Here is a 9,043-nt window from a genome sequence, read left to right as displayed (position 1 = left end):
GCTGAGCGCGAACGGCCGCCGGCGCCGCGCCCGCTGCTCTCTGCCTGCCGCGCGGCTCACGGGCCCGCCGCGTCCCTCGCAGGTGCGCTGGGCTTGACCTGCTGCGCCGRGAGCCGCCCCGCGCTCCGCCGAGATGGCGTTCGTCTCCGCGCAGGGGCCCACCGTGGTGGACCAGACCACGCTGATGAAGAAATACCTGCAGTTCGTGGCGGCGCTCACGGATGTCAACACGCGTAAGATGCTTGTGCCCTTGCGTTGCGGGCTGCGCCGCGCTGGCGGGGTGAAGGCGTGCTGGAGTCGCTTTGCATCTTGTTTGAGGTCTGGTTTTTGAAGAAGCAACGTGACGAGTTATGTTTGCGTGAGCYGGAGCGAGCTGCGTGCGTGGGCCGTCGTGTGCAGAGGGGTGTTGGCGAGACCGCCGGGCCGTACGGCTGGGCGGCGATAGCTGGGCCGGTGAGGTCTGAGTGCTGCTTTGATCGATGGATCTGGCGATTTCTTACAGCGCGGTTTTACATTTAATTTCTCTTGCTTCAATTTCCATTTTCAGCTGATGAAACCAAATTGAAAATGATGCAAGAAGTCAGTGAGAATTTTGAGGTAATTAAAAAAAAAAAAAGTTGCTTCCTGGACGACAGCCCCACTTGTGCTTAATGTGTGTCACCTTAATTTCATATGTTACATGGTTAAAAGCTTAATCTTAGTATCTTATGATTTATCTAGTTGTCAGTGCTAGGTGTCTATTTATGTACGAAATCTCTATGTTTCTGTCTTGTTTGGAATTAGCAAGATCATTGAAGAATTATGACTTTTTGACCTAGAGAACTATTTCATTCTCTAATCTTTTCTTGGTAAATGCTTAAATAAAGGTGCTGTAATGGAGTTTTTTTTTTCCATTTTACTTGTCAGTCTGAAACCTATGTATTTGGAATTTTATTTAATTCAGTTGTATATTTAGTCCTTATGAAGTAGAGGACTAGATGGGCCTTCCATGATTTTTCTGAATAATTTTCTAGCACAGAAGCAAGGGGGGAGTTGTTTGATGCAGAAACTGACATTAGAAGTGGAGACAGCTCCACTAACCTTTTTTGCTTTGAAATAAACCATCAAGTTTAGATGAGCAGCAGTGAAGATTGAGGCGCAAGTTAAACCAGCTATGTGTTAATAGAAATAATGTGTTTATTGAATACTGAGTTACTATGTGACTATTTTGAAGTTATGGAGAACTTGTTATTTTGTAGCGTAAGTTTAAGATCTCTGAATCACTGTAATTCTCTGTATCATCTAGTTAGTTACACCGCTTTGAAAATGTACTTGCAATAACAATGCCCTACTGTAATATACKCTGTCCTTATAAACTTCGTTTGAAGTGATCTCTATTAGTCTGAGATACTGAGACAGAAATACCTGTTCCAGTGCTGTTTAGTGTCTTCAGGTATTTTTCTGTAAGCTTTGCGTAAAGTTATGTCCAACAAGTTGTTGCATTCTGGCGCTGTTTGTGCAATGTTATACTAATTTTGGTTGTTCCTGTGCTATTAATGGAATTTCCTGTCCAGTGAATTGTTTGATTTAGTTCAGGTTAACCCAGAGGACTACAATTTGAGCTAGTGTAACTGTATGATAAAATTAAAAGGCTGAGTTCTCCCTTAGCTTGTATGAGCAAATAAGCAGTCATCTGTGGTCTGTGTCTGTTAGTGGTCCGAGTGGGCAGAGATTAACATTACCATGACTGTCTAAAATATCYTTTTGGAGTTTCAGTGTGTGTTTATTTCAAAGATGACAGGCTAGCCTAATTTGATATCTAAGTAAAAGAATAGTTGTAATGGCTTAATCTACTGATTTGCCTGGAGTCTGAAAGCTGATTCTCTTTGTTCTTGTCATCAGTGGARAAGAACTTGTTCAGTGTTTGTTTTGATAATATTCAAGATAGAGCACTTTTCTTCTGTTGCTTGATTCTGTAGTGTGGGCCTGCATATAAAGATAATGATGACTTATGCTCAAATACGGTTTAGTTTATATGAAACTAGAAAGGAGCAAGAGGAACCACTGATGTAGTGGTCTTTTTCTTTTGCCCAGAAGTTATTGTTACATGTTGTTCTGCTAGCAATTAGATGGACTCCTTTCATCTTCTGTTTCCATAGCCTCTGTTTTAACTCTCTTCAGTCACCTACTTCAGTTTCCGATAACTGTAAACTTTATTAGGTTTCYTTTTTTCTTTTTACTCCTTTAAACAAATATTTTTCACTTCTTAGCAGTTTGTTGGAAGTTAAGAGTGTTTGAAGTCTGTTGGTTGCATAATTGATCTTGATGCGTCTGTAGCCAGGGGTTGAACTGGGTATGAATTGATGAGTATGGAGGGATTTGAAATGAGGTTTAAAACCGAGGTGCTTCACCGTAATGTTCTCCACTTGACACTGCCAGTTTCCATGCTAGCTGCATAAGGATCTTCTTCTAGGACTAGTAGAGGATACTGCTCTTTTGTTCTACTTTCTGGATGGTAACATTTGATAATCTTGAATCTTGTTTCTCAGAAATGATCTMGTTTGGGAGAAGTTTTCCCTTTTCTCCATTTCTTCACAGAGAGTCTGGATTCTAAAAGGGGAGAGAGGAGAATCTTCACTGTATTTCCAGTCCCTGTTTTGGCATTTGCCTTCCTTTAAAAGTTTACACAGTCAGCCTCCGTTACTGCTGTTTGATTTCAGCAGTGTAATTCTGAACTTGATTAGAACAGTGGAATTTTTAGTTTCTGGTATGGCTCAGGACACCAATTCACAGGTGGCAAAGAGTGGTATTAATTGTCTGCCCTTTGCAGTTTAGCATGGATGTTAGGAAGGTGTTTTCAGAAGTGTAAGCTGGGTTTATGAATGAGTTCACGAACCCCTTCCCAAGTGTGTGGCAGTACCTGTATGATTTTCTGTGTGAATCTTTCCTTCCTTTCTTCCTCCAAATGAGAATACAAGAGCAAAGTGGGATCATTATGGCATAAAGTTGGGGAGGCTAGGAGGGAGCTGTGAAAATTGAAAGACTGTAGGGGGGGATGAAGGAGGAGAAGATACAGACAGACACTCTTTGGAAGATCTTTGAGGTGAAGAGAAGATGAGGATAAATCTGCTGTTGATAATATCCTGTCTTATGTTTAAAATGTTTTTTGTGCCCTTCTTGTGCTATCTTTCTGCTTTCTTGAAAGTTCTTGAGATAAGAAACTGTTTGCACAGTATGTAGTGTAATAAGATTTGTGAATGCATGTTATGAAATCTCACTGCAAAGCAGAGAAAAATAGTAGAAACCTGTCAAAGGAGATGGCTCTGTGTAGATTTTATGTTATACAGACAGGGAATGATGCGAGTAAACCTCTAAAAATACTTATTTATGGCTTCAAAAGAAAACTCTATTTTTGTCTATACCTTCCCTAAACGTTCCAGTATGCTTCTGTATCACAGATACTTCAGGGAACTGCCCAATGGCACTTATGTGAACTATAGTCCAGTTTTCAATTACATCAAAGTGGCCAAGTTAGGTTTTTAAAGCAGATGCAGCATTTGCAGATGGAGGAAGCTTGCTCCTTTAATACTGTTTCTGGCTTCACAACAAGTGGAAAGGAGTGAGATCATTTTCACAAAGGAAAGAAGTACTCAGTTTAGGTGATGTATGTATGTACATATCTCTGCAGAAATAACTAAATTCTCAGTTTAACTGTGTCTGAGAAGTCATGAGTATCCTACTGCAATAAACTGTGAGTGTGTATTTAAGTCTTCTTGTCCAAGAACATATCAGATTTTTTTGTATTTGAAATAGCTGTTTATTATTCAAATATGTTTTTTTCCTATGTGAGGTGAAGGTGTTAAAACAACAAAACAATCATATTACTGTCTGTTGGGGTTGGAGGAAAGATAATTGCCATTCACTTCTGTTCRTTTCAGTAACGTCACTAACTCTGTAGTATGTCAGCGGATGCTTAATCACTAAATCCATTAGAAAACAACTAAAAATTTTTAATGCTGGTTTTGAATGTAGATTGAGGTAATGTGTATAATGCATATTACATCAGTCTCCTTTATTTATTTATTTATTATGATTAGAATGTGACGTCGTCTCCTCAGTATTCTACCTTCCTGGAACACATCATCCCAAGATTCCTCACCTTTTTGCAGGATGGAGAAGTTCAGTTTTTGCAGGAGAAGCCAGCACAGGTAAACTGCGCAAAGCGTCTGCTACATTTTTGCAATGTGTGTAATAAGCTCCTCATTCATTGAAGTACTTCATTAGCCTAGTGAACTCATTTTTGCATAGACTTTGCAGTTAAAAATTGATCTGTCATTTGGAGTAGAATCAAAAAAGAACATTTATAAATTATTTGTAAACTTTGCAGATTTTTACTTCTGAGAACAATGAGGAAAAACAGACATGATAGTGTTGACTGTTTCACTGTAAAACTGTGAAATACTGACTTCATTGTGGAATGAAAGGCTAAAGTTGAATCTGTATCATTAAATATGACTTTTTTTGTAGCTGTCAATTTGTTAAGATTTACCTTATTTTCTTTATTCCTCTCTGTGGGTACTAGGAAGTATTATATTCTCATATAAGTGTACATCTGAGAAAAGTAAATGTTTTTTTTTCTTGGTGTTGAACTGAAAAAAAATGTTACAGTCAATTGTATTTTACGGGCTTTTAAAAAGTTCTAGCAGTTTTCAATTTTTTTCCTTTGTTTGCAGCAACTCCGAAAGTTAGTGCTTGAAATAATTCACAGAATACCAACAAATGAACATCTTCGTCTTCATACCAAAAATATTCTGTCTGTGATGTTTAGATTTCTAGAGGTACTGTTCTTTTCTTTTCTTTTCTTTTTTTTTTTTTTTTTTTTTTTTAAAAACTCTTTTAGATTTCCATTAAGATTTTTCTCCTTATCTTCAAAAATTGCTAGGGGTATGATTTTAAATAGCAGTGCTGGCTCTGCTTCCAGAGCAGGAGAGGAGGGTCATTCTGTTTAGTCTTCACCAGTATGAAGATAGCATCTTACTATCCACAGGATTTTTTGCAGTCTTCTTGCCCTTTAGAAACTTGGATTTTGTAAGTGCATGAAACTGTTCTGTATTCTAGACAAGATTTCTTTCATGAGTACTTTTCTAGCTTATGATCTGTAAGAACTTGCAGAACATAAGTGCAGATACCTTATTTTAAAAGCTTTTATAATGATTCGTGTGTGGAATTGAAAGTGTTGCTATTTGAAGCCTACAGAAAATAATCTGATTTATGTGGAGGCATCTCTGTGCATAAGTAGTTCYATTAATGTCTGTCTATCTATAGGGTGTTGCAAACAGATCTGATGATAGAGAGCAACTGAAGCTTTTGGACTTTGTCCCATTAGGGATGAATTTAATTTTAGCCGTAGTCTRTGGTTGCAAGGTGAAGTTATGTCAAGTGAAAGACATCTTTCTTGCATATGTTTGTATTATCTCAGCAACTTAGAAGTGCTCTATTAAGTAAACCTTTAAAGCGTTTAAAATTAATCTTGGAGTAGTCAAAAAAATGCAGTAGTAGGCTCTCTCTCTCTCTATATATATATATATTTATATATATATTTTTTTTCAGACAGAGAATGAAGAAAATGTGCTGATTTGCTTAAGGATAATTATTGAATTGCACAAACAGTTCCGACCAGCAATCACTCAGGAAGTAAGTCATTCATTTTATTATGTGGCATAGAACTTGGCTGATATATTGTGGTGACCATATATTTAAAAAAAAAGATTACCTTAAAGTAATGTTTGCAGAGGACTATGCAATTCTAGCACTCCTGGGACAAAGCTGTTAAARCTTGGTTGGGTTTCTGTTAAGTGTCTGCAGGTAGTATTATTTGACTTAGGAGGATCTCCAAGAAGAACAAAATTTCCCAAGAAGGGAAGAGAATTGGTGCCTTTTTAGTTTGAGAAGGAAAAACCTGGAAAAGGGAATGTTATGATTCTTACGGGTTCTCCCACYGTTGTGTTGCTCTTGTAACTTACAAAGGAGTATTTGAAAGTACGTGCATTTGTTTTTTTCCTCCTTTTCTTGATTTTTCTCCTAAAAAGATTTAGTTCTCTTATGATAATCTTTTTTTTTGATGACGTCATATTGGAACAATGTTGAGATGATAGTTAAACTGGAGTTTTTCCAACTATGTTCAAGATAGTATTAATAGAAGGAAAATACTTTTCCAATTCCTTTCAAACATCATGAAAGTTGCACTTTAATGGTGATCGAAGATTTCAGGTGTAAAGATTTCATGTCAAGTTTTCAAGTGTACTGTTAATACAGAGATTCTAAAATAACAATTCTTTTTCTTTATGGCAAACTGACTCTCTTTGTTTCCTAGATCCACCATTTTTTGGATTTTGTGAAACAGATTTACAAGGAACTTCCAAAAGTAGTGGTGAGCTTTTTATTCCCTTAGTTGCCCTTGATATGGTCAGAAAACTCATTTTTACTTCTTAATTTTACCTCAAAAAGATATGAACATAATTACTTTTACTTGGGCTGTGTGGTATGGAGTAAATACAATTGTAAAGAAAATGTTTAAATAACACAAAACACTTCTAAAAATAGAGAAATTCAGACTTTGAATCAGAAGACCTTCTGTTTGCAGCACAGTGTCACCGGTATCAACAGACTGAAGTACGGTTACGTAATAAAACATAAATATGTTGACCACAGTGCTATCAATGCAGACAGTGGTGGGGTGGTTTTGTTTGTTTTGTTTTGTTTTTGTTTTTGTTTTTTTGATGGAAGGGTTACATGACTTACTTCCCTGTAAACAGAGTTCTTCAAAATGCCTGATAATGTAGTATGCTTTTCTTCCTTATTGCTACAGAATATTTGCGTGACTGTTTTGCTTTAGCAAAACAGTCACCTTATTTGGGGATGCTTTTCTRCTTCTTGCTTAGCGGGAGTGAAATTAGTGATTACAGGATGTGTGTGCAGTTGTGGTCCTGTTCTGTAAACATGATATGCAGAGAAGACAGATATCTGCAGTAAGATGTATTCCTAGTATATCTAGGAATTCTGGTGAGATAAATGACCTTGAGACTATTAGTAGCTTTATTATATTCTTTCTTCTGCTCTTTGTCTTCTTTAGAATCGGTATTTTGAGAATCCTCAAGTGATTCCAGAAAACACTGTTCCTTCTCCTGAAATGGTTGGCATGATTACAACAATTGTGGTGAAAGTAAACCCTGAACGAGAAGACAGTGAAACAAGAACAGTGAGTATTCTAACTGCTCTTTAACTACAAGATGGTTCACATCAGAATATCCTGAATTATGAAGGCAATTAAATAAAATAATCTYCCTTTTTTGTTTGTTTTGCTTATCAAGATTTATTTGTAGAAGCCAATTCAGACTTTTCAGATATTTGCTATGCAACTCTAATTACAGTATTTTTACTTCATGTGGTACCAAGTGGTTTTGTGCTCCTTAAATATTAACTATGAATATAGTRTAATTAAAATAAGGAATTTATTTTAAAATGAATTTTACATGCCTTTTGAATTAATCATAAAAATATTTTAAAAACGTGTATTCTCTCTTTTCAGCATTCTATAATTCCCAGAGGATCTTTATCCCTGAAGGTCTTGGCTGAGCTACCTATAATTGTTGTTCTTATGTATCAGGTTAGTATAGTACATGTACTATTTTGCATGCAAATACTTTTTGTTACTGAATTACATGTGTCTGATGGCCTAGTATGTTGGTTAAAAAAAAAAAAAAAAAAAAGAATATTAACTTTTTTAAAAAAATGGAATAGGGTCTAGTAATAGTCCAGTGAGGTGCCTTTGTTTTTTCTGATAAGATCTCAAGTAAGTTCGACTGCAAATGTGAGTTGTAAATTTCTTTAATATTTTTTTCTTCTTTTTTTTTTAAGCTCTACAAACTGAACATTCATAATGTGGTAGCTGAATTTGTGCCCTTGATTATGAACACTATTATAATTCAAGTGTCTGCTCAAGCGAGGTAACAGGATTTTAATAATATTTTCACAATATTTGGAATAAACTACCTAAACCTTATATTCAAGATTGCCTCAAATATTTTTGTCTTGCATTGAGTGCTTTGGCTTCTAGTGCTGTTACTTTTTAATCTCTAAAGTAGCAATGATTATTCGACTTAAAACTGTCCTGCATTAACATTTTTTAAAATTGAAATAATAAAAAATTTGAGTATTTCTATTATTTGTCACTGAGAAATTCATATTGTCCTGTTGATCCTAAGTTATTACTTGATGATGGATTTTGTTATTTTTAATGGAGTTTCTGATAGAAATCCATATTATTGCAGAGTGTGTGTGATGGAGCCCATGTTAGCCAGGACATTAAGGTTATTTAATCTTTATCAGGCCACAGATGATACAATGCTTCACCTAAACTAGAATTTGGAAATGAAAAAAATGTAATATTGCAGATCTGGGCACTGCTTTGCCCTCTTCAAAGAGGGATGTTTCTAACAAGCAGCAAGTGGTACTGAGAAGGGCAGCAGGAGTAAGACTTCTGTCTTTCCTGTTTTGCCAAGAAGACCTGAATGAGATAAGTGGTTAAAACTTGAGAGAGAAGTCTGTGTGAGGAAATGTTGCTTGGAGGGGAGAAATTGCCCAGCTAAGGGAACGGAGCCAGGTGTGTGATGCTAATGCATTGGCTTGGCTTTCTTTAGAAGCCGAAAATTGTATGGCAGCCTCAYGTGTGTGTGTTTCTGCTTGGAGCCTGTAATGTTGAGAAACTGAATGGCAGAGAGCTTGATCTGATGAAAGTGGACTCTCCTAAGATGAGTTCATTCCCTTATGAGGCAAGAACCTCTATCTAAGCATGATTTGAACTGATTCTTTTATGAGCTTTCTGAACCAAGAGAAGAGGAAAAATATAGTAACTACTGTACAATTTAATTTCAGGCAACATAAACTTTATAACAAGGAACTGTATGCTGATTTTATTGCTGCTCAAATTAAAACATTGTCGTTCTTGGCTTACATTATAAGAATTTACCAGGTAGGTTGTGTTTTTGTTATTTTGTTACTATTC

The 9,043-nt window shown here is 36.4% G+C and overlaps 1 protein-coding gene across 4 annotated transcripts in view; it reads left to right on the top strand.

Annotated features, from left to right (window-relative positions):
- Positions 1 to 87: 87 nt before the first annotated feature.
- The window catches only part of TRRAP (transformation/transcription domain associated protein), a 100,176-nt gene continuing 91,220 nt past the window's right edge, over positions 88 to 9,043 (top strand). For all 4 annotated transcript variants that reach the window (XM_085301679.1, XM_085301660.1, XM_085301670.1 and 1 more), the window contains exons 1-10: positions 88 to 233; positions 548 to 597; positions 4,077 to 4,187; positions 4,713 to 4,817; positions 5,590 to 5,673; positions 6,353 to 6,409; positions 7,112 to 7,237; positions 7,568 to 7,645; positions 7,897 to 7,985; positions 8,914 to 9,010. In XM_085301679.1, the coding sequence (XP_085157805.1) occupies positions 134 to 233; positions 548 to 597; positions 4,077 to 4,187; positions 4,713 to 4,817; positions 5,590 to 5,673; positions 6,353 to 6,409; positions 7,112 to 7,237; positions 7,568 to 7,645; positions 7,897 to 7,985; positions 8,914 to 9,010 (897 nt within the window). In that variant the 5' untranslated portion in view covers positions 88 to 133. The remainder of the gene's footprint in view (positions 234 to 547; positions 598 to 4,076; positions 4,188 to 4,712; positions 4,818 to 5,589; positions 5,674 to 6,352; positions 6,410 to 7,111; positions 7,238 to 7,567; positions 7,646 to 7,896; positions 7,986 to 8,913; positions 9,011 to 9,043) is intronic.

The sequence above is a fragment of the Rhea americana genome, unplaced genomic scaffold (assembly GCF_003343005.1).
Source record: "Rhea americana isolate MKP2758 unplaced genomic scaffold, rheAme1 scaffold_10, whole genome shotgun sequence".
In the NCBI taxonomy this organism is placed as follows: Eukaryota; Metazoa; Chordata; class Aves; order Rheiformes; family Rheidae; genus Rhea; species Rhea americana.
The sequence above is the reverse complement of the archived record's forward strand: the minus strand, read 5'-3'. Positions and strand labels throughout refer to the sequence as shown.